Below are 24,828 nucleotides of genomic sequence, written 5' to 3' on the forward strand. Positions count from 1 at the left end.
CCCACCCTGTCACTTTCCTTTCTCTCCAGAGCTCTCCTTGTAAATTATTGATTTTTTTTCCTTAAGTTTAATACAAGATTGGGAGAAAAAAAATACATTTTTCAGTTAGTCCCATTTTAAAATGATCTTTTCAATCTTCTTATCTGGCAGCTTTAGCCCTTTTCACAGCTTTTGTAAAAATTCTTTGCCTTCCTTATTTTTGAAAATTCTTTGATTACCTTTTGAGATATCAACCCTCAGCGTTGCTGGGTAAGTCATTGAGTATTTTGGATTTTTTGTTTTTGGATTGCATTTGTCTCTTTACCGTGTCAAATTCTTCTCTTCGTTTGACCAAGGCAAGGTGAAAGTCCTGGAAAAACATTACTTTTTCGTTGTCCACCATTAATGGGCCATTGTTATTCTTTTGAATATTTGTAAGCTGCTCCCAGATCGCATCCCACTCCCCATAACTTAAAAGTCTTGCGGGACAGGTCGTGGTCATTGATTACCGGTTCTTCTGGGTCTGAGGGTCTCTAGTGCCATTTCAATTTGCAGCTTTGCATTTAGCTTGTTTTACCCCATGTTTCAAGGAAGCTTGCTGGGTATTTCACCTGGATTCCTTCTCTCAGTTCAATAATTCTTGCATTATTATATCTATATTTGCCCATCCTTTTTTCTCTGTCCCATGTTTTTGCTTTGTCTTCAAGTCTTTAGCCTGACTTTTGTTTTATCCAGCTCAGCCTCCATTTGCGTCATTCTTTCCATTAAGTCTTCCATGCTTTCTTTAATTTCTGATATCGTTACTGATATGTTTCATCGCTGTTTCAATGCTTGTAGAGCAAGTGCACAAAGTTTCCATCTTGTTCAAGATATTGACTATATTTTGGGTTAACCCCCTCCCCCAGCTCTGCCAGTTCAGCTGGTCCCAAGGCACTTTCTGTACCACTCCTCATCAGGTTTCACTCTGTTTCTGGCTGGAAGTTAGACTGGAAGTCTAATCCAATGCATAGGGAGGACATTGAGGCCTAGATTCCAGTTTGGGAATGAGTTTGTTTCTGACAACAATATTGAAGGTAGAGCTGCAGATTATGAATTCTGGTGTGGCATTCAAATGTTCCAGGGCTGAGTGGAAAGCTGGGGAGAGTGTGTTCTGTGGATCTGTTTGGTAGGCAAACAGAAGTATGTTGAGGCTGGCTGGGAGGTAAGAGTTGATGTGAGTCATGACCTGCCTCTCAAAGCACTTCATGATGGTAGATGTCAAAGCCACTGGTTGGCAATCACTTCAACCTGTTAATATGCTTTAGTATGATGGTAGACTTATTGAAGCAAGTGGGGACTGTGGCCTGTTGTAGCAAAGATTTAACACATCTGTGAATATGTCTGACAATTGATCTATGCAGGCTTCAGTACACAACCTGATACCCTGTCTAAGCTGGTGGCTTTCACAAGTTCACCTGCTGGAAGGCTGCCAAATCTTCAGCAGTAGTTACCATCCATCTAACCTCAATTGAGGTAACATCCACATCAACTACCTGCTGGCTCCCTGTTCGAAACAAGCATAGGGCATGTTTAACTTTTTGGGGACTCTTGCGTGCTAGTCATCGTCAGCTTAAACTGAAACCTATAAATTGATGACCTGTACTGAACCCTCAGCATTTATTGCCAAATAACAAAGCATTTATGCTTTAAGGAGAGCTGTTGTGTTTCCAATAAATTAGAGCGAGGGAATCTGTCATCTTTATCTCTTGAGGCACTAACTGCTATTTTTTTTAAGAGCTCAGTGGAAAATAATGTAACAGCATTTATATCTTAAAACAGATGTAAATTTATAAACTACAAAGATCCTTGTTAATCTCCAGCTCCAAATGCCTTGTTAATTAATTTGTTTTTGCCTTTGTTCAGACAAAGCATTTTACACTTTGATTGCAAAGAATATCTTAAAAGTTGGTAGCAATGGATTTTTCTTTCCTAATCATCTTGGCTACCTAACCCTATACTTAACATTTCAGCATTAAGTGCTGGAAGAGAAACCTCTGTTAAATTTTGTGTTCTTTTTTGTTTTCTGATTAAGATTCTAGCATAAAATTTACTATCAGTAATCTTAATTTCTCAAACCTCATTAGCCAGGACCCTATTGAATGAGGTTCCATGTATAATGTATGCTCATTATAAATTCAATATAATCTCTGTTAATGGAAGTTATAGTTAATTCATTCTGAATCTAAATCTGGCTATTTCAAAGAGAAATCACAGAATAAAATGGTAAAAATACAATGCTGGAGAAATCAGCAAATCAAGCAGCTTACTTTATATAGCAAAGATAAACTATTGTTTTGGCCGGACCCCTTCAAGGTTTGAGCAAAATTTAGGCAGGTGTCTGAATAAAACGGATTGTATTATGTCAATTACAGGCTCAGAAAGGGAAAATTTTGAGTTTGATGTCTGAAACAATTGGCTGTGATGTTGAATGTGGTGTTTAGTTTCTTGAAAGAGTTCTGATGCTGTTGTCAATGGAATAAATGTATTTAGTTTTTCTTAAAATTAAGTATTGCAAGAAGATTTTTCAGTTGCAAAATAAATTCTGGGGAGCATTTTGACTTAGACATTATTAATATCAAGCTGAAAGAATATGCTTTGGGCTCTCTATTTCCTGTTATTCCCTCAAGAATGTTTAAATTGAGCTTGAGATCATTTGTATTTGTGACTTCAGATGTCGGTTGATTTAATAAAAAATGACAAATGGTTTGAGATGGGCTGATCATCAATTCAAATATGCACTGGTTACTGTATGCAATCTCAGTTTTTCACTTTTTAACAAGTAATGTTACTAACACAGCTTTGTGTTGTTATTTTTCCCATTTGGCCCCCACTCAATATTGGTTTGATGCAACTGGAGGGCTTGCTGGGCTATTTCAGGACCAGTTGAGGGTAGACTACTTTCCTGTTGGTCTGGATATAGTCAGCAGATTTGCTTCCCTGAAGAATATCAGTTAATCAAATCATTTGTCCAACAATCCAGTACTTCATGGTCACAATAACTGAGGCTTTTTAACAAGAATTCCAACTTATTCAATTGAGTTGTTTCCTCAGCTACTATAGTGAATTTGAACTGTCTTTGGGTTACTTGTCCTTATGCTTAAGTTCTGGTGTATTTAAATATTATGTAAATGATTATAATTGGAACTTTTTATTTAATTTGTGTGTTTTCATTGTTCTGCAAAACTGATTAAATTTGGTTGTCAAGAGGATGCACTGACTTTTAGTCTAAGTAAATTAAAATAAGGAAGGAACTTGGCAAAAAAATGTCCCAACACTGATTTGGAAGCTGGTCCATGATTTGAAATTCACTTGCTCTAATGTTAAAGGACTACATTTGCAGGGCTTTTGAAAAAAAGCTGTTCTTTAAGAAGTTGGCAGGTTTTGTTCGTTGTTTTTTTTTGTTCTCCTATTCATGTTCAAACATAAATAGGAGTTCAAACAAGCCTACTTTGCAGTGCCTCACTAATTAGATGAGGATCTAATTATGTGCCCATGTCAAAAGACATCCAGGCAGATATTTGAAGAGGAAGGACTTGGAAGGCAGGTAAATAGGACTGGCTCAGAATGCCAAATTGATTAGTTGAGCTACAGGTCTTGTTCCATGCTGTATGACTGACTCTGTGTTGTTGGTTTTATTTATTGGATGTTTCAGTTGCCTGGTTGATTCGTGGAGAATCTTCACACAATTTATTATTCAGCTCAAAAGCATCAGGGGCAAAATCTCTTGTCTGACAATTTGGGCAATGGTACAGTACAATTCCAATTATCCTAAATTAAATTCTCCAAAATCCTCATTTATCCAAAACATTTTCGGAGCCAAACTGCCCTCACAGGTTGGAAAAAATAATTCACTATGTGAAATTAGAACGACAATTGTCCTTGTTTCAGGTAACTCCCTCCCTCCCTTCTCTCTTTCTATTTCTTCTTTACCTTCCCCATTGATTTTTCTCTCCAACTCTCCCTCCCAAACTGCATGCCACTGTCTCCCAACCACAAGCGGTTGGAAGAATCCCTTGACAAGGATTCTTCCAACCGCTTGTGGCTGGGAGACAGTGGCATCAAGGAGAGTGGCCAGCCTGGCAGAAGTGGAACCTTGGGTGTTTCCACCCCTCCCCTCCCCCTTTCCTCCTATTCCTTCCCCTCTCTCCCTGGCACACCGGAGCTCCCGATGCTGACTCCAAACCTTCCCTCAGCCTATTACTGCACACTGGATTTCCTAGTATGCAGGTGCGGTAGGCCTCTGGGAGGATTCGGAGTCGGGACCTGGGCATCAGGAGCTCCAATGACTGGGGAGAAATGAGCCTGCCAACTCGCCAGTGAGAGTTTCACTGGCCCAGGAAGTCTCTCCGGGGATCAGCGGCAGTGGTGGGGATGCGTTGGGGATTGGTGGCGGCATTGCGGCCACATTTGTTGGGTGAGAAAAGCCTTCCCTTGTTATTTGTTGTTGTTTAGACGTTGATGCAAGTGATTTGCTGTTGCTACTGGGCTGTTTTTTAAAAATGACCAGTTATCAGATAATCACAGTTGTACTGTAATTGTATCGAATGATGCTTCCATTCTGAATTTTTGCTTTTACTCTTCATCACTGACTATATTATGCACCAAAAACAATTGGTTGTTCATTTGTCTTAATGAGTTTGGGAAACCACATGTACGGCTCTTAAAAAATAAATTGTAAATTCTGCGCAATTGGCAGTTATTGTAGGCCTAAAATATTACTTAATTGGAAGTAGGATGGGTGATTTCTTTCCCAGAAGTGAAAAAAATCAAATGCTTATTATTTAGTGACTTTGCTCTTTGCTTGTACAGGAATCTTGTAACAGAGGAACTGTGTGCAATAATCTTTTTTTTTAAAATCGCACACACAAATAGGTCTCTATATTAACATGATACAAGTTTGTCATTTATATTGTACTCTGTATAGTTCAAAGGACTTGAGGTTTTTGCCTGTATCCTGGCTTGGATCAACTCACTGTATAATAGGGAAAACCGATAATCTTGCTCATGAGTACAAACCAACAAAATGCTATATTGTGCTGGCATGTACTGAGAATTGGTTCAATTTTTTTACAAAAAGCTACCCAGAGTGGATGGAAACAGCTCCAGCAGTCCCTCCCTCTCTTTCTTCTGTCTGACCCAGGACCATGGGCACACATACCACCTATTCCATCTTAACCCAAAATTCTTCTGTTCCATTCCAATTCCCCTGCCTCCACTATTCCCATCTTCCCACCATTCTTCCCTTGGTTCTCCATTCTTCACCCCCCTTTTCTATCAGATTCTAGTATCTCTTTACCACCATTACCACCCCCAGTCCCTGTTGCTTTCTCCACCTTTTCATCCCACCTGCCTAGATCTGCCAATCAACCCCTCCTCACCTAGATCCAACTATTGCTTACCAGCTCTCTCCCCCCCCCCCCACCATCTTCTATTGGCCATCTCCCCTCTACTTTTTCAGTGTTGATGAAGGATTCTGACCTGAAATATTGACTGTCCATTGCCCACCACAAATGCAGTCTGACCTGCTGATCTTCTCTACCTATTTTTTGTTTCATAATCCAGCATATTTCTCACTTTTTTACTATCTGCACAAATTTTCTTTCAAGATTGGAATTTTAAGTGATAAGATCTGTGTTTCTACTTTCTCTCAAAGTATTTTCTTTGTAAAATATCTTATTGAGTTTAACTTGAAGTATTTTGACCAGCTTAGAAAGCATTTCTGCAGTCTTGTTAAAGATCTTGTGATCCAGCATCTTTTTTGTCCAAATCATCCTTTTATCCAGTAAATCTCGTGCTTAGTTACTTGAGTTTATGTTATGGGTTGAAAACATGTGCTTTGTTTCTTGTGCAGCAGGATATATTCAGAGCTGCCTTTGATCTTATTTGTCAGTGACATTTTTCCACCCACTTTTTACATTCTATGGATCAATTATTAAATTGCTTGCTTTTCAACATGCACTATACAGTTTTTGTTTAGATTGTTTTTTCCTTTAGACTTTCACCAGTAAGCTGGGATAAGATTTATCGTGTTCTGTGTCACAATTATTATGTGTTGTTTTGTTGTTTCTATTGTATTGGTCAAATGGAATAATTCTCATTTTAACCACAAAAACTTTCTTTAACAAATGTTTTTTTAACCATTCTGTCATTCACTGTCCTAAGTTTGAATGGCCCATTTGCTGAGAAGTTGCAATAAAACCAAGCAGTTGAAGTGAACTAATGTTGCATTTTGTTTATTATTGAGAATGAGAAAATGTGAATAATTTACGAAGTTTCAATAGTAAACACTTGTTAACTTTTTGAAAATTTGAAACCTAAATGTAACTGCTTCAATTACATTGAAAGAAAACAAAAATGCATGTATCCTTTTGGGCAAAGAGGGGTAAAAACCTGTCCTTCTAAACCAGTGGTTTTCAAACTGACAAGAATATTTCCTCCACAATCCTCGTGAATACTAGAGCACTGCAGGACTGCGTTCTTAGCTCCCTGCTCAACTTGCTTTACACCAGTGGTTTTCAAACTGCCCCCCAGCTCACATTTCACCTTAAAGCAATCCCTATGCCATAAGCATTTTGTGATTGGTAAGGGATTACTTAAGGTGGTATGTGAATGAGGAAAAAGGTTGAGAACCTCTGCTTCTAGACCCAATTGTTACTGATAAATTTTGCTTGAGAAAAATTGTCATTGGCCCATTTCCTTTGGCGTTATTAAATCATGTACATAAGTCAATTGGGTAGTTTTCAAACCTTTATCTTTCTACTTAGGTACCACCTTAAGCAATCCCTTACTAATCGCAGAGCACCCATGGCATAAGGATTACTTACGATGGAATATGAGTTTAGGAGGGCAGCTTGAAAACGATTGTTCTAAATTGAGTCTCAACATTGTGCAAAATGTTACTTTTATAGAATATTTTGCTATACTTAGTAAAATGTCATCTTGCTCATGTCACACTTTGTTCTCCTTTTCTTTCTTTTACATAAATCAGATGTTTGCAAAATGTTTTGGGTTTGATATTTCATTTGTAGTTATGCTGCCAGGTCCTGTAAAACTGATTCTATTTCTTGTATTTTAGGTGTTGATCCAGAATTGTATGAGTTGACTACATCCAAACTGGAAGGCTCAAATACCGTCAATCAAATGACTGATGCATTTGCTCGACTCATGTCTACAGCAGAAAAGATGAGCACATCTAGCAGGTAAGAAATAGAATCCTTTAAAATTCTATTTTGAGAACTACTTTGAACTGCAGTTTGTATCCCATTTGTAAGTAGAGCATCTGTTAAATAACCAAAAATATTTTCACACTAAAGTTCATTATCTAATGTAATTTTCTGGACCCATTTTTACTTAAAAAATAAAAGTACAGATGATTGGTGTGAAATTGGAATCTATATTGAATTAAAATTCCATGTTCCATTGGCTGTTTCGGCCTTAAGTTCTGCGATATGTTTCTGAAATACTTTAGGCCAGTCTTCATGGTAAAAGGTACTACAAACATCCCAATACTAACAAGGCAATAAAATGACAATGGGGAAGGAGAAACTAACTCCTCATTCTCAATCACCAGAGAACATATAGTTGGGAAACTGAGATAAAGATGGACAAGTCACTTGGACCTAATGACTTGCATCTTGGGAACTTGCAGGAAGTGTAGATGGTTTGTGTGTTGGTTGTAATCATCAAAATACTTAGAATCTGGAGACATTTCAAAAGATTGGAATTTAATGCCACCATTCAAAAAAGATAGCAAGCAGAAAATGTAGCCTAACATCAGTTGGGAAAATTGGGATCTGTTGTTGAGGAAGTAATGCAGGATATTTTGAAAATCATAAATCAAGAAGAGCCAACATGGTATTATTAAGGGGAAATTGTGCTTGACATATTTAATTGTATTTTGATGATATCTTTGGCTTGGCTTCGCGGACGAAGATTTATGGAGAGGGTAAAAGTCCACGTCAGCTGCAGGCTCGTTTGTGGCTGACAAGTCCGATGCGGGACAGGCAGACACGGTTGCAGCGGCTGCAGGGGAAAATTGGTTGGTTGGGGTTGGGTGTTGGGTTTTTCCTCCTTTGCCTTTTGTCAGTGAGGTGGGCTCTGCGGTCTTCTTCAAAGGAGGTTGCTGCCCGCCAAACTGTGAGGCGCCAAGATGCACGGTTTGAGGCGATATCAGCCCACTGGCGGTGGTCAATGTGGCAGGCACCAAGAGATTTCTTTAGGCAGTCCTTGTACCTTTTCTTTGGTGCACCTCTGTCATGGTGGCCAGTGGAGAGTTCGCCATATAACATTTTGATGATATAGGAAACAGATAAATGTAAACCAAAGATTGTATTTGAATTTCCAGTAAGCATCTGATAAGAAATCCTTAAGATCAAGAATGCACAAGGTATGGGGTAGTCTGTTGGCATGGTAGAGAATTGGCTAAGAAAGAAAATAGGGTGGAGATGAATGGGTGTCTTTCAGATTTGCAATCTGTAATTTATGGGGTGCCTTTTTGAGGACATTGGGGTCTCGGATATTAACGATGTGAAGAGATAGTGGCCCAAGATTAACTGATGATAAAAAGAAGATTCATGGAGGCCACATTCTGAAAGGGCATATGGAGTACTTAAGTGAGTGAGTTAGAAATTGGCAGATGTGGAAAACTTGTTACTTGAAGAAATTATAAAAGCAAATTATTTTTTGAAGATGTAAGAATGTAGACAACATGAACTGCTGGAGGAACTCAGTGGGTCAGACAGCATCACATGTAAGCTGGACTTACGAAAAATGTTTTTGTTGTCGTAACTAACTGCAGGGATATTTTTATGAAAATTAATATATTTATCCTGAAACACTGCAGAAAAATTTTATAGACAGTCATTTTGGTGTCACCCCCTCTGATGGTGTCACCCAGTGCAGTCTGCACCCCTAGTGATGCTCTCCTGTAAGGATTCCATTCCTCTATCTCCATCATATCTGCTCCCAGGACAAGGTCTTCCATTACAGATAATCAGAGATGTCTCTGCCACCTTCTGTCCTCCAGCTCCGCATTCACAGAGCCACCCCCTCGCCGATTTATTTTCACCTTTCATCTCCTGTCCTACCCATGTACGATTATCACCTTTTGTCTGTTGTCCTGCGTTCGTCCCCCTGCCCTTTCTTTCCTTTTACTCAGCCTTTTAATTCGGGCATGTGCATACTTTTTTCACACACACCTTTAAGAAGGCTTCATATCTGAAATATCAGATATTTATCTTTATCTTTTATAGATGCTGTGAGACCTGCTGAGCTTCTCCAGCATTTGTGTTTTTACTTTGTTTAGACCACTCATTTGCAGCTTCTCTCCTTTTCAATACTCATCGTTTTTCTTGGATTCATTAGTAGGCCCTTTCAAATTGCCTTGTAAAATGGGGTTAACTGGGCAATTTATTAGGTTGAAGACCCAGATACAGGGCTATTTGAAAGGGCTGAACCAGGGAAGCCTGGTCAAAATCTACCCTGGTCCCAGACCTACCTCTGTATTGGTCAGGGAACCCAGTAAAACTTGCCTGGGTGTCCTCCTCTGCCTATTTGAAAGGGGAAATGGTTCATCCGATTACTCTGGAACTTTGAACAGAAAGGGACATTGCAGGGTGGGATTTCCCCCTTAAATTGCCAGGTTGGCAATTTAACAGGTAGGTTAGGCCGCTATTTGAAAGGAGCAGGAGGCGCACACGGCTCAATAATTTCACCCAGGTCCCAGGAGGGCTACCCGGGTGCTGCAATTTGAAAGTGCCTATTATATCACCTCAGCCTGGTGCTGTTATCACTATTATTGGATGCCAAGGATTCTTACTGGATACACCAGATTGGAAAATGTACTGAGAAAAGTGAATGCCATTGCACAGAGCCGGCAGGATATCTGTGGGCTATAACTTTGCTAACTCTAAAATTCAGGCTAATAGCTCCTCATGTTGCTCGATTCAGATTTTATATTTTGATATTATCATGAAATATTTTAGGACTTTTACCATGCTCTAGCCACTACAAAAAGTACATTGTTTATTGATACTGTAACTCCCTCACCAACTTGAGGATTTGTTTATTTTAGAATAATTGACTTAATTAAAAGATTTGTGTACTTGACCTTACAGGATTCATTCAGACAATTCAAATAAAAGTTTAATGATGCATGCTTTATGGCAATCTTTGCAGTAGCACAGCAGATTTAAAGGAGAAAATTGTAATACCTATTTTTGCTTTATAGAAAACCAAAAAAGGAGGAAATTCTTAGTAATGAAGCTGCCCAGGTGATTGCAAGCCTTCCAGATCTGTCATTCATGCATGCCAAGGTTCTGATGTTTCCAACCACATTAACACCTTTGGTAACCTCTTGTGAAAAGACAGACTGAATGCTGGAACATGGTTTTATTTTATGAACATTTTAAATTGCATTTTATCTTTCTCAAAATTAAAACTAATCAGTCAATCGGATGTTTATTGGTCAGGAGTTCTAGCGTGTTCTAATAATACCAATAATACACAATACTGTTGGATATTTATTTATATTAAAGTCATTTAAGGATGTTTATATTTAAAAAAAATCTGTAAATAACAAGTGGAAGGATTTGCAGATTATTTTTCTTTGCCTGTGCTGGGTTGTAAAAATTGTTTTGTTTGCTCATCTGGCATTGACCTTAAAAACACTGGAAATTTGGATGATCAGATTTTGTTTCACACTGAAATCCTGGTGAATCTTCAATGTTATGTTTGCTTTATTATTGATTCATAAACCTTTTAGGGTATCTCAAAGCCCCTTTGATCATACATTGACTACTTCTATAGTGTGTACCTTGTTTTCATTAAAGCTACTGGTCTGCTTGGTATCTCTCTTGCTCAAATGGAACAGAGGTAGATACTGTTGAAGCCACTTCCAAGATCAGAATTTCTGAACAATGCTGGAATTGAGTGAGCACAATTGAAAATAAGATGCTATAATTTGCAAGCCTCAGCTCATTTGGGGAATAAGGTACTAAGATTTGGTCTGGCTATTTTTCATTTTGCCACTAATACATATTTTATTGAGGATTTGCACAGTGTAAAGATAGAGTGGACATAATCATAGTTTGCAGTGATTTGGGCTGTATGTACAGTAATAACTATGGATTGTAAATGGTGAAATTCCTATGGAAAAAAACAATGATTCAGTAAAGAACCTGAATAGGTTGATGTGCATGCCCAGGTTCTTTTATAACTGTAGTATGTATATTTACTTTTAGAATACTGAAAAATAAAAGAGATGATTTGAAACAATTCTGTTCTAAGCTCTTCATTGAAACAAAAATACCATCTGCAGGTGGCATTCCAATGTTGTGAACAAATTCCAAATAAACATCCCTGGTGAAAAGGACAGAACTTTCAATCAAATGAGAATTGTATAATTATCCATTGTTCAAACTCTGCCAAATTTTTAGAATCTCCTGGGCCTTTTAGACATGGAGTCTTGAGAAATGAAATAAAGGATTTATCTGTCATTGCAAATCATGTATTTGGATGTAAACACAACAATTTGGTTTATGGTGCAAGTAATTTAAAAAAAAATTATTTAATATAAAACCATTTAGCAAACATATCACAATATTTAAAAGTTAATGTGATTTTTTTTTAATATAAACTACCTCTAAATTTCCCCCAACCCTCACTAAAAAAAGAGGTATAAGGAAACCACAAACACTTTTCCAATATTTTTAAAAACACACATAATAGAGATTGATAGGAGAAAGGGAATGTTTGAGATTCATTTAAATTTTAATATCAACAGTTTGTAAATATGGGTTCCATATTTCACAAATATGTATGATATTTATCTCTTAAATTGTAAGTAATTTTCTCAAGTGGAATACAATCACGAACTTCTGCATGCCATCTGTCCATTTCCAAATAAATATCTGACTTCAAAGTTATAGCTATTGCCAAAGCAATTTAAACTAATTTTGATTGCTTGATTGGAATGATGGGGCTTGCCATTTTACTGCTGGTAAGCCTTGAAATTATGATTTGTTTCTTCCAGCATAACTGTTCCTGTTCTTTCAAGGCCAACCTCATGGTTGCTTTAGCTCAATCAAACCATTGCTGCTGTCCTATCTCACATTAACTTTCATTCATCCATCACCTCAATGATGTGGCAATTTGTATCCATCACACTTCAATTTTATGAATAATTTCAGTGATTAGCAGTTGCAGGGAAGTAATATTCCACACTTTGTGGACTATTTATATAAAGCCTGCGCCACAAGATTGACAATTTGATATCAAGATATTGCTTCACTAAAACAATTTCAAGGGTACAATCCTGTGTCATCCCACTCTCATTCAAGATGGTTTCTTGCTGAATCCAGATTACTGCAAATCCAAGTGTGACAATCTTTTCATCATCCAGGAATTGCAGTATAACTTGCAATGCTTATAAAGACCTTTTTTAAAAACACTAGATTTGAATATCTCAAGCAGTCCCGTTTTTCTTGATGCACGTGTTGCAATCACAAACTTGAGACATTCCAGGGTGCAATGATCTCCACTTTGAGAACATGTAGAGCTGAAACTGTTCATACAATATTCATGCACTGAGAAAATATGACCAAAATATTACTCCTTTAAATTTGGTCTGCACTAAAAGTTGTTCCAATACCCCGCCTCAAGAATAACGTTTTTGTAAAACTGTACATTTATAAACAACTTTGTGAATATGAGCTGTTCATAGTAATGTGTTTAAGAACTGATTTGATTGTTTTTGTGGATGAATTAACATTGGATGCCATGATGGTCCTGGTTTTTTTTTGGAATAGGGCTTGAGAATTTTGTGTCTATCTTGTTTGGCTGGTAGGACCTCCAATTCTGAATCTCAGTTACATGATGACATCTTTGATCAGAGTTCTGGTGTACTTTTCTCTTTAAGTTTTTAATTCAACCACAAAGTATGGATGTTGCTCACAGGGCAGTTTTTATTACCTACCAAATGTCTTTCTCTGCATATCTGACCTGAGTGAAGGCTGCTGCAGTTTTAAAAAAAATGAAATGGTTAGTGTTAACATGAGCACAATGCTATTGCAGTGCCAACAACCTGGGTTTGAATTCGCCACTGTCTGTAAGGAGTTTGTATGTTCTCCCTCTCTGCATGGGTTTGCTCTGTGTGCTTCAGTGTACACTCGCGTTCCAAAGACATACTGGATTAGTAGGTTAAATGATCAAATGGATGTATTTGGGGCAGCACAGACTCATGGGCCAGAAGGGGCTGTTACTGTGCTGTATGTGTAAATTTAAAAATATATAAATTATTAGCCTTTACTTGATGGTTTGTTAATCTACGCAGTGTGTGACTTGTCTTAATAAGCTGACAATGTGTCTACAGCCAATCTCCAACATTGAATTTTTTTTTGTGTAGGATGTTGATGAAGCGACACTGCCCTCTTGTGTACAACTTCTGTCCTGTGATGTATCTACCTTGAAACTGTTCAAAATGTATTGAATTGAATTGTCATGTATTCTGAGATATAATAAAATGCTTCGTTTTGCTTGTTACAGTATGCAGGCAGGTCAGATCATAACAGGTTATGCAATTACAAAGGCTGAAAGGAACTCCTTGAATTTGAGGTTTGTATTTTCAAGCACGTGTATCTTCTGTCCAACAGAAAGATGGGTTAGAGCACACATGTCAAACTCTGGCCCGCGGGCCAAATTTGGCCCGCGATATAATTATATTTGGCCCGCAAGATCATATCAAAAATGTATTGGAGGTGGCCCCGCGCCAGTATAGCGCATGCATAGTAACCGCTGTGTCCCAGGGTGAGAGAGAGAAAAATCCTGCTCCTTGAAAAGTAGTGGTGGGTGGTTTTATAAACACGCTGTCGTGTCCCCCCGCCCACCTCCCCCACCGCAGTGCGCCTGGCCGGTGTCAGGGGAAGCCAAAGCCGCTTCCCAGCGCTCGGAACCCCAATGGCAAAGCATTTCTTGGAGCTGCAGATGGAGTCGTGACGCCGGAGGGAAGATTGGGGTTCCCCACCAGGCGATGGGGACGCCGGCCGCCCTGCGCCTACCCACCGGACCAGCGGCGGGTGCCCGGAGTACACGTGGAGAGCGAGGCTGGTCGGGCAGGTAGGGTGGAACCCCCCGCCAATCTTGGGAGTGGCGTGGGCTGGATTGGGATTAGCCGCGCTCACCTGTTCCTCCACCGCTGACCGGGATCCCAGCGCGGAGACTGCCCTGGAAAGGTCCTGGGACACCGGCACGGAAAGAAAAGGGGGTCCGGGAGAAACTCAGCAGGTCAAGGGGGGTCCGGGAGAAACTCAGCAGGTCAAGGGCGGTCCAGGAGAAACTCAGCAGGTCAAGGGAGGTCCAGGAGAAACTCAGCAGGTCAAAGGGGGATCCGGGAGAAACTCAGCAGGTCAAAGGGGGATCCGGGAGAAACTCAGCAGGTCAAAGGGGGGTCCGAGAGAAACTCAGCAGGTCAAGGGGGAGGGGTCCGGGAGAAACTCAGAAGGTCAAGGGGAGGGGGTCTGGGAGAAACTCAGCAGGTCAAGGGAGGTCCGGGAGAAACTCAGCAGGTCAAGGGAGGTCCGGGAGAAACTCAGCAGGTCAAGGGGGGTCCGGGAGAAACTCAGCAGGTCAAAGGGGGATCCAGGAGAAACTCAGCAGGTCAAGGGAGGTCCGGGAGAAACTCAGCAGGTCAAGGGGGGCCCGGCAGAAACTCAACAGGTCAAGGGGGGTCCGGGAGAAACTCAGCAGGTCAAGGGGGGTCCGGCAGAAACCCAGGGGGGGGCCTGACTGCGCCAGGACCATTGCCCACTCCCCCTCCCTGCCGCTGGCCGACCCGCGACTCACGGTGACGGGGCCGCTGATCCACCGAGATGCCTCCCTGCAGCGAGAGCCGATGCCCCCGCACTGTCGTTGTCCAACCCGATCGCCCGCAAACCCCGCCCTCCCCCACACAGGCCTGAGTAAGTATTATGAACTTTAATCTCAGGATAAAATATATTCCTGGTTAAAAATGGTCCTGCACCTGGATACAAGCTCATTAGGCATAAAACTTGAAAAGTGTGTAAATCAAAGGATATCTGTACCAATGGAAAAAGGGCATGGCAAATAACCCTGCTAGAGTTCAGTCACCCATTTGATTGTTTCAGGAATCATGTTATTCTCCCACATTCTCAATAGCCCTCAGATTTTACTATTCGACAGCACACTAGCAACATTTGACAAATCCTCTATAGAGAAATATTATTTATTGAATATTTTATTTCTCATTTTTTAATGCTTCTGGAAAGAGTTTATCCAAAACTATTATTAAACATTTATTTTAATAAGAAAAAGTTTAACATTACATATGTTGAAAGAAGAGAAAACGTGCAGATGTTGAAAATTTTCAATAAGTATTTAGTTCGGCCCTCGACTTAGTCCAAGTTTTTAATTTTGGCCCTCCTTGAATTTGAGTTTGACACCCCTGGGTTAGAATATACTTGAGGTTGGGTGGTCATTTCACCTATTCCTGCCAGAAATATTGAAACTGGCAGCAGACACATGGACTCGGATTGTAGTCAGAGGTTCTAGAGGAACATTGCAGGTGGAAAACCAACCTGTTGAGCCTTGAATGATGGAGCCCCTTGCTGATGGCAGGGACCCATTCACTCTGATATGTTCAGCAATGAGCAGAAGAGACTTGAGGGGCAGATCTTGACACATTGAAAGCTTCATGAGAAATTGCACAAAAACTAAGCAGGTCAAGCATCAATTTGGAGATAGAGACAGGAAAGTCAGCCTTTCGGTTTGGGCCAGCTTTCCAGGTAGAATTCATTATAATTAGTCAAGAAGCAATTGGAAACAAGAATTCAGTTGTAGAGTCTTTAATGTGTCAAAGTGGAGCATTTATCAGGCAACATTTGACACTGCAGATAAATAAAATAGTACATCAAAGTTGGTTTTAAAAATAGGTTTTTTATTCATTTAAAATAAAAATAGAAGAGATGGCTTGGAGAATCTAATTGAGAGGAGGAGGTTAAAGAAATATGGAGAGATGAGGCAAAGGAAGGATTTGGAAGCAATTTTATAACGAGCAAGGTTCCTTGGATAGTTGAATTGAGAGTAATTTCTCCTGTGCTTTTTATCTTGAATTGTTGCTTTCCTTGCGCAGTACTACTGCAGCTCACATGATGGCGCTCCAACACATCAGGACCAAAAACCCCAGTGACTCCATTGCCTGAAAACATACTCAGCAGATTCCAACTGTTTTGCTAGCTTTGTGCACACAATTCACTGTCCTGTTGAATAAACACAATGAATCTTCTCATGTTTTAAATTTCTCTTTAAAACAGGGTAGTGACAGAGAGCAGTGTAACATCACACAGATTTGAAATTATCTTCAAATGTCACTAGGGCAATAGCCAAGTCACAGGAGGAGGTGGTATTGCACAAAATGGCAAGTTGGTATTCTGTATGGGGAAGCAGGATGATCTTATCAAGCGGCCTTTTAAAAAGCTGAAGGGGAGGATCAGCTGAAGTTCAATTCCTGGTGGTGAACTCCTGAAATAGGAAACATTGATTTCAGATTTATTATCAGTACATGTATTTCCTTTGGCTTGGCTTCGCGGACGAAGATTTATGGAGGGGGTAAAAAGTCCACGTCAGCTGCAGGCTCGTTTGTGGCTGACAAGTCCGATGCGGGACAGGCAGACACGATTGCAGCGGTTGCAAGGGAAAATTGGTTGGTTGGGGTTGGGTGTTTGGCAGATTAAAACAGGAGTCATATGTAATGTATAACATTACATATAACCCTGAGATTCAATTTCCTGCTGCAGATGAGGCAGAATTACTACTATTAGTTGTGCAAAAACTGTGTACAATGTACACATGTAAACAAACTGAAAAATTGAGAGGAAAAAAATCAATAAAATGCAAAGTTGAGTTTGTTGTTGGAGTCTGATGGTGGAGGGGTAACTGCTGTTCCTGAACCTGGTGATGCAAGTCTTGTGGCGCCTAGACCTTTTTCCTGCATGCAGCAGCGAGAACAGAGCATGTGCTGGGTGGTGTAGATTCTTGATGATTGCTGCTGCTCTCCAACTGTAGCATTCCCTGTAGATGTTCTTGATGGTGGGGATGGTTTTGCCTGTGCTGTGTCCACTATCTTTTGCAGGGCTTTTTTGAATATTTTATTTTTGATTTTTTTCAAAAATATAATAAAACTTTCAATATCATAATATGTTAAACTTTTTCTCACAAACAACAAATAAAATAGTTCCTCCCTTTCTTCCTGCACCCCCACCCCCATACATATGAATCCACACACTGTCAGAGCTTGCATATCTTTTAAATATTTAGAATACAATTGGGGAAACTACGTTTAAATATATAATTGCATTTATAATCCTTTTTTTTTCTGTAGTGTACCCAGGACCTTTTCAATTTCTTCTTTTATAGAGGGGTGTCTAGTTTTATCTTCTCTCTCTTCTAGTTTTGGATGTTCAACATGTAACAAAATTTTTTCCATTTCATTCTCGTCTCCATGTAATTCTGATTTGTATAATTTTGTGAAATATTATCTTAAAATTGTCATTGATTTCCTTTTGTTTATATACTAGAGGGTTTGTCTCTGTTTTTATAACATTTATCATTCTGATGACTCCTGTTTTAATCTGCCAAGCAAAAACTTTGTGTGCCTGTTCACCTAACTCATAGTATTGTTGATTAGCTTTCAATACAGCTTTTCTGACCTGTATGTTGGTATTGTATTATCTTGCTTTTTATTCTAAGTAATCTATTCTTTGAATTTTTTTTCTAATTCTATATCTTTCTCCAAACTATTTTCTTCTGCCATATATTCTCTTAAGATTCTTTGTATAGGATATAATTTGTCCCCCAAGTATGTTTTGAGTGTGTTCTATATCCAAAAAAAACTATTGTTAATAGACAGCTGATTTATTTCACAAAATATTTCTAACAGTCTCTTTATAAGTGTGCTATTTTAAGTAGTGTGGTAATAAGATGTCATCTGTGTACATTTTCTTGCTTTTCCATTATTGCAATAGTTAATGCAAAAGTTAATATTAGTGGTGAGTGATCTGATAAAAGCCTTGCTAGATATTCTGTTTTTATCACTCTATTTTTTAACTGGGAAGACATTAAAAATAAGTCTCTCCTTGTATGTGAGTCGTGCACCCTTGAGTAAAAAGAATAGTCTCTCCCCGTGGGATTTAATTGCCTCCATACATCGATAAGATTTAGATGGTTTTTGCTACTTTCGCCCTCATTACTGTTCTTGCCAATTTATCTAGTATTGGGTTCAAGCAAAAATTAAAATCTCCTCCAACCAATATATTTTGCCTTCCCTCTGCTGTTTTTAAGAAGACATCTTTCACAAAGGCTTAATTGGCATAATTTGGAGCATAAATATTCATAAATGACCATGCTTCTCCATAAATTTTACAATGCTGGCCAGCTTGGTCAATCAACGTATCCTCTATTAATACTGGTGTATTTTTATTAATTAGAACCGCTACTCCTCTTGCCTTTGAACCAAAGGAAGACCATATTATTTGTCCTATCCATCTGCTTTTTAATTTATCATGTTCCAATTTGGTAAGATGTGTTTCCTGCAAAAAGATTTTATCCTCTTTTAATTTATTTAGGTATGCCAAGACCAGCCCATTTATCCATACCATTTTTCAAAAAAATATTGCATAACAATAAAATCTTTCAATTTTTAAAAAAATACTGTGGCCTTTCCATTTTAAGATGCCTTTCCCTGTTCAGAAATGTACACATTTCCCCTTTAAGAAACCCCCACACCCACCCACCTCTGACAGTGACACTTTCTTTCCAGAGCTCTCAATGATTTTTCTTTTAGCAGTAAAAACAAGACAGTTCAGTACTAATAAATATAATTTCTAAATGTTTTTCAGTCTTTTCATCTAGCAACTTTAATCTTTAATCTTTTCATAACTTTCTTAAAAATTCTTGAAAATTTGTCATAAGCCATTGAATATTTAAAGTTGTCTCTTCATCAAATTCCATTCTTTGTTTGACCAAGGCAGGGCTAAAGTCCTGAAAAAAACATTACTTTTGCATTGTCCACCACTAATGGGCCATTGTTATGTTTTGAATATTTGTATGCGGCTCCCAAGATCACATCCATCTCCCAGTAACTTAAAAGTCTTACTAGGACTGGTCGTGGTCACTATTTACTGGTTCTTCTGGGTCCAAGGGTCTGGTGAGCCCTTTCAATTTGGAGCTTTGCATTGTTTCGTCCCAGCATTTGTAGTATCCATGTTTCAAAGAAGCTCACCGGGTCTTTCCCCTCGATTCCTTCTCTCAGTCCATCATTCCTTTTCAGTCTGTGTCCCATGTTTTTGCTTTTTCTTCTCCAGTCTTTAGCCTGTTCTTTGTTTAGTCCAACTCAGCCTCCACTTGCATCATTCATTCCATTAAATCTTTCACAACTTCTTTAATTTCTGATATCATTTCCAATATGTCTTTAATCGCTGATTTTTTAAAAAATTATTTTTCACACTATGAACTATATTAATCAAAATACAAAAATTTCACTCTTGAATATGCAGTGTCATTTTCCCCCCCTCCCTTCCCTCCCTCCTTCCCACCCCCCTCCTTACCCACTAAACATTCAACAAATACAATACAATAAACCCATTAAACAATGACATCACACAATGAAAATAAACAATAAACTTGTGTCATCTACTTTTACACACTGGGTCAGTTCATTTCGTCGTCTTCTCATTCTGTCATTTTAGGGGGTGGAGGTCCACAGTAGGCCCTCTCTCGTGTTCCATGTACGGTTCCCAAATTTGTTCGAATACTGTAACGTTGGTTTTTTTAATTGTTATTTTTTCCAATGGAATACATTTATTCATTTCTATGTACCATTGCTGTACTCTCAGGCTCTCTTCTGATTTCCAGGTTGACATTATACATTTTTTTGCTACAGCTAAGGCTATCATAATAAATCTTTTTTGTGTTTCATCCAAATTGAGGCCTAGTTCTTATATTACTTAGAAGAAAGATCTCTGGATTTTTGGTATGTTGCTTTTTGTGATTTTATTTAATACCTGATTTAGATCTTCCCAAAACTTTTCCATTTTCTCACATGCCCAAGTTGCATGTACTCTTGTTCCCGGTTCTTTTATTGCTGATTCAACACTGTGAAATGAGTGTGCAAAATTTCTGTCTTGTTCAGGATGGTGGCTATATCTTGGGAAGACGCCTCCCTCCCCACAGCTCTGCTGGGTTCAGCTGGTCCCAAGGATCCTCCTGAGCTGCTCTTTATGGGACTTTCACTTGATGTTCCTGCCTGAGCTGTTGCTTCAGTTTTTTGTTTTTGGTTGCCTTGGTCATTTAGCACTAGTTTTATCCATTTCTCATGATATAATTCTGTTTTTTGGGCTTTCAGGATGTCTTTTTAATACTTTTTATGGAGAGTTCTTTCAAAACCCGTCTGCTCAGATCCTCCGCATGGCCACGCACCCCCCCCCCCCCCAACTCCCCACTCCCCACTCTTTGCAGGGCTTTACACTCGGGGATATTAGTGTCACTATACCAGACCTTGATGCTGCCAGCCACGCACCTGTAGAAATTTTCCAGAGTTTCTGATGTCATTCCAAACTTCTGCAAACTCCTTTAGATGTCAAGGCTCTGATGTGCTTTCTTTGCAATCCCATTAGTGTGTTGAGTCCAGGAAAGATTCTCTGAGATAGTGACTTCCAAGAACTTAAATTTGCTCCCTCCTCCTTTCTCCCTGTTTATCCATTTTCTCATTGTTATTCTGTGCTTGTTGCTTTCTCAAACAATGGTCCACATATTTTTAATAATTTTTCAATTAAAGTTCTTCCTGAATTTCACATTTAATTTATTGATACAATAACAAGTGTGCTGGAGAAAGTCCAGATGTGTTTCAGACGGGGCCCTTTTCAGTTTTTCTTTGCTTATACCTGACAAAGGGCCATGGCCTGAAGGATGGATACCCTTCCTGTGGATGCTGTGTGGCCTGCTGAGTTTTTCCAGCACACTTATGTTTTGCACTGGACCTCTGCTTCTGCAGACTTTCTTGTTTAATGTATTGGTCAGAACAGAAAATGCTGAAAACACTCCACGGCAACATCTGTGGAAAGATGAACCAAGTAAAAATTTCAGGCTCGAGGCCACTTTCCAGAACTGGGATTCAAAGCTTTGAGCTGGAGCATTAACTCCATTTCTCCTTCCGTAGATATGGCTTCACCTGCTGAATTTATTTTCAGCATTTCATGCTTTATCTCTGATTTCCAACCTATGCACTGTTTTATTTTAATGTTTGTGGACCCTAGTTGACCTCTGAAGCATTGTATTAACAGTACCGGAAATGTACCATCTCACAAATTAACCATACATCTGCCTTGTCAACCACTCCCTGCCCCATCTATCAGAGTTTTCTTTCCACAATGGCCTCATTAACCACCTCATACCCACATAACCGGAGTGGAAGTCATTCATCTTTGATCACAAGGGACTGACTGCTCAAGAAGGTGACAGATGCAGTGATCAGCTTCCACCAGAGGTGGAGTGGCACAGCTACCAAGGACGTCAACAATTGGTGGAGCTTGGTTAGCTGTAAAATGAGCTGTCTGATAGGGTAAGCACAGCGTAACCCCATGACTGTCCACATGCATTCGTAGCTCAACTAGGCAGGGCTGGAGGTGGAGGAAAGTCGAGGCAACAGAGGCTCAAGGCAGATGGGAGTTTCTGCAGAGCACAAACAATTGATTGCTTTTGTCTGTATACCTTTGGATTAAACCTGGTCCTGACAACAAAGTCACAACAGATGTGCTGCAGTATTGCCTCATTAAGAGGTGACACACAGCTCTCTCATTAAACCTTTCCCAGCATATTACTCAGCTGGTCCACCTGTGTTGCAGGAAGCTTCCTGTCATTTTATTAAAGAGCCACACTTTTGCTCCCAACCTCATTCTCTATTTATTCATCCACTTCTTGAAAATGATTAACCAAAATCGGCACAAAAATTTTTTTTTAAGCAAATGACTGGTGGTTACGAAGGAATTAGAGTTCGAGCAGCCTTTGTCATTGAGGTATATTCAGGACAATAAATTTGCCAGGCTTGGAAGGGTATGTTCATGCATCTTGTGCATTATATGGCTGATTTTCTGCATTGTTCCATTTATTCCCAATTACTTCATTGATCCAAGTTTGAATATAATCAAGATTAGGCATCCACAGGCTGTGAGACAGAGGATGCTAAAACATGAGTGGAAAAACTTTCTCTTTACTGACCCCCACCTACCACTGGATATTCCAACCAAAGAAAACCCACACTCTGTATTTTCCTTGTTAAACAACATTACACATTGCAATGAGATTGCCTTATATTCCTCTAAGCTCCAGTTGTAGTTGTTTAAACCTGAATATCCAGCTGCCATTGGCTCTGAACAGGCTTTGAACGACCCATTGAGGGAGCCGACAGGGGTTTTTATTTGAAATCCCGTAACCATGGGTCTGTGCCCAAGATGCCAGCGCCTATTAATTGGCTTTCACAGTTTGTCAAATTTACCAGCTCCCTTCACTGACAAATTGCCATTTATTACTTGACGTAATTTCATTAGGGCAGCGTGGTTATCAGTGAAGTTATTTCAGCGCCAGTGACCCAAGTTCAAATCTGGTGCTGTCTGTAAGGAGTTTGTATGCTCTTCCCATGTCTGCATGGGTGTTCTCCGGGTGCTCTGGTTTCCTCGCATCCTGCAAGAACATACTGGGTTTGTAGGTTAATTGGTGCATTTGGGCAGTACAGGCTTGTAGGCCAGAACGGCCTATTACTGTACTGTATGTTTAATTTTTTAAATTTCAAAGCGTTTTTTTGCTAATTTCAAGGCTGCCTTTAACTCCCCACTTTCAGTCCAAATTATTCTGACTGACCCCATCATTCACTAAAGTATTTTCAAAACCAGCCTGCCTCCATCCCAGAGGTCCTTACACTTATTTCATCATCTTTTCACTTCTGCATCTCCTTAGCATTGACCAACAGTCTAAACACTGGCAGACTCCTCTCCCTCCAGATCAATCTGGTCAAGTTGGTTGCCACATTTTTTACTTGAGAGAGTTATCAGTGCCAATGCAGAAGGTAGATTAGATGAATAGTAGCTGATCAGAGGAATTCACCTTGGCCTCCGAAAATAAACTCTGCTTTTCTAATAATCTGTTACAAGGAAATAAAACCTCAGGTTAAATTGGGAAATGAACTGCTTGGGCCTTGAAATCATGTTTGCCATTCACACATCACAATAGTATTTGTTCCCAGACTTGTGTGGACTGTTGTTCTGTACTTTTAGTTCCAGGGAACACTGCCACTCCCAAGCTTACTTACTGTTTGGAAGCTTTTGAAGGAAAGTGTTGACAGTAAAATTATTTGACCAGCATTGACCATTAACACAGCCCGTCTTATCGGCGATAGTAAAATGGTAGTCACTTTTCTACTCGTTATTGTCAACCGCATCGCACATAGTGATCTAGATCAGCCATTCTCAACCTTTTTTTTGGCTATGGCTCCCTTAAACTCTGCTCAAATTTTATGGTTCCCCCTTCCCTGTACAGCAGTCATGTTTAGTTGGTTTCTTCCGTACTTTCCTCTTACTACACAACTGCTGTTACCACACGCAGTGCAGGAAGAGCACGTGAAAGAGAGAGATTGAAAGTGGAAAGGGAGATTAAGCATAGAAAAGAAAGTTTGAGGCAGCAAGAAAGGGATTTAGAAAAATCAAAAGTTCAGTTATTATACATTTCTCAGAGGTTAGAAAGAGGATAAGACTGATTTGAGCTCTGTGACACTGACCAACCTGTTACTTTAGGGCAGTCATCGTCAACACAGGCCACAGACTGAAATCATAAAATGTTTTTTATGTAGTCGGTAGGGGAGAACTATGGAAGAATCCAACTAAATTTGACTGCTTCATAGGCAAGGGGGCCCATAAATTTAGCTGAAAAAGATTGAAAATAGCTGCTTTAGGATATCTGTTGACTGAAGGAAGCAGTGGGAAAATGTTTTTAAAAAAGTTGAAAAGGGAGAAGGCAAAAGTCTTGAGGCTACCTTGTAGAACTCTGTGCACAAAGGTGTCAAAACCCAAATGGGCTCAAGCAGCAAGGCAGAGGGTTTGACCCTCCCTCATGGCATAGATTCCTGGCCCTATATTAGAAGTAAGCTTACTGGTTGCCAGCAATGCAAAATTTCCAGGTCATTACTGTGAGCGAGTCAGGAAGAAAATGAGGGACTGATGCAATAAATCGTTGGATCTTTAATTTTGAGGATTTTCCTTTGTTATTTGTAAAAATATTGGATTTGAAGGAAGGAAAACTTGATTCAATTTTGTAATGAGCAATCAGTTTTCTAGAGGGAAGACAGTAACTGTCTAAGTATGGACTAATGTCAGACAGCTAAAAACAAAAGGTGGCTGAGTGATGAAACCTCTAGTATACCTGGTCAGAGGTGCAATCCTGGAAGAGTGCAGCAAGTGCACAGCGAATATGAGGGGCAATGAGAATCATCACCACCATCTGTGCGGGGAAAATGTCAGTGACGAGCAAGTGGATTGGTTGTGAGAATAGAAGGAAGCAGGAAAGTGATTCTGTTTCTGAACAGAATTCCAAAAGCACAGGTCACATCTGTGGCTTCTGGAATCTGAAGGCTTCCTTATATCTCACACACACTTAGGGCATCAAATACAGACAGATCTCTGCAGTTGACATAGAGATGGTATGTCTTTGACTTGTGCACCAGACAATCCCCATGGATTGAGGTGGTGGCTCAAA

General features: G+C 39.5%; 1 protein-coding gene across 3 annotated transcripts in view; it reads left to right on the top strand.

Annotated features, from left to right (window-relative positions):
- Positions 1-11,292, top strand: part of LOC138760725 (aftiphilin-like) — a 108,983-nt gene extending 97,691 nt beyond the window's left edge. For all 3 annotated transcript variants that reach the window (XM_069931734.1, XM_069931735.1, XM_069931736.1), the window contains 2 exons: positions 7,094-7,217; positions 10,247-11,292. In XM_069931734.1, coding sequence (XP_069787835.1) covers positions 7,094-7,217; positions 10,247-10,391 — 269 coding nt within the window. In that variant the 3' untranslated portion in view covers positions 10,392-11,292. The remainder of the gene's footprint in view (positions 1-7,093; positions 7,218-10,246) is intronic.
- The last annotated feature ends 13,536 nt before the right edge of the window (positions 11,293-24,828 follow it).

The sequence above is a fragment of the Narcine bancroftii genome, chromosome 4 (genome assembly GCF_036971445.1).
Source record: "Narcine bancroftii isolate sNarBan1 chromosome 4, sNarBan1.hap1, whole genome shotgun sequence".
NCBI lineage: Eukaryota > Metazoa > Chordata > Chondrichthyes > Torpediniformes > Narcinidae > Narcine > Narcine bancroftii.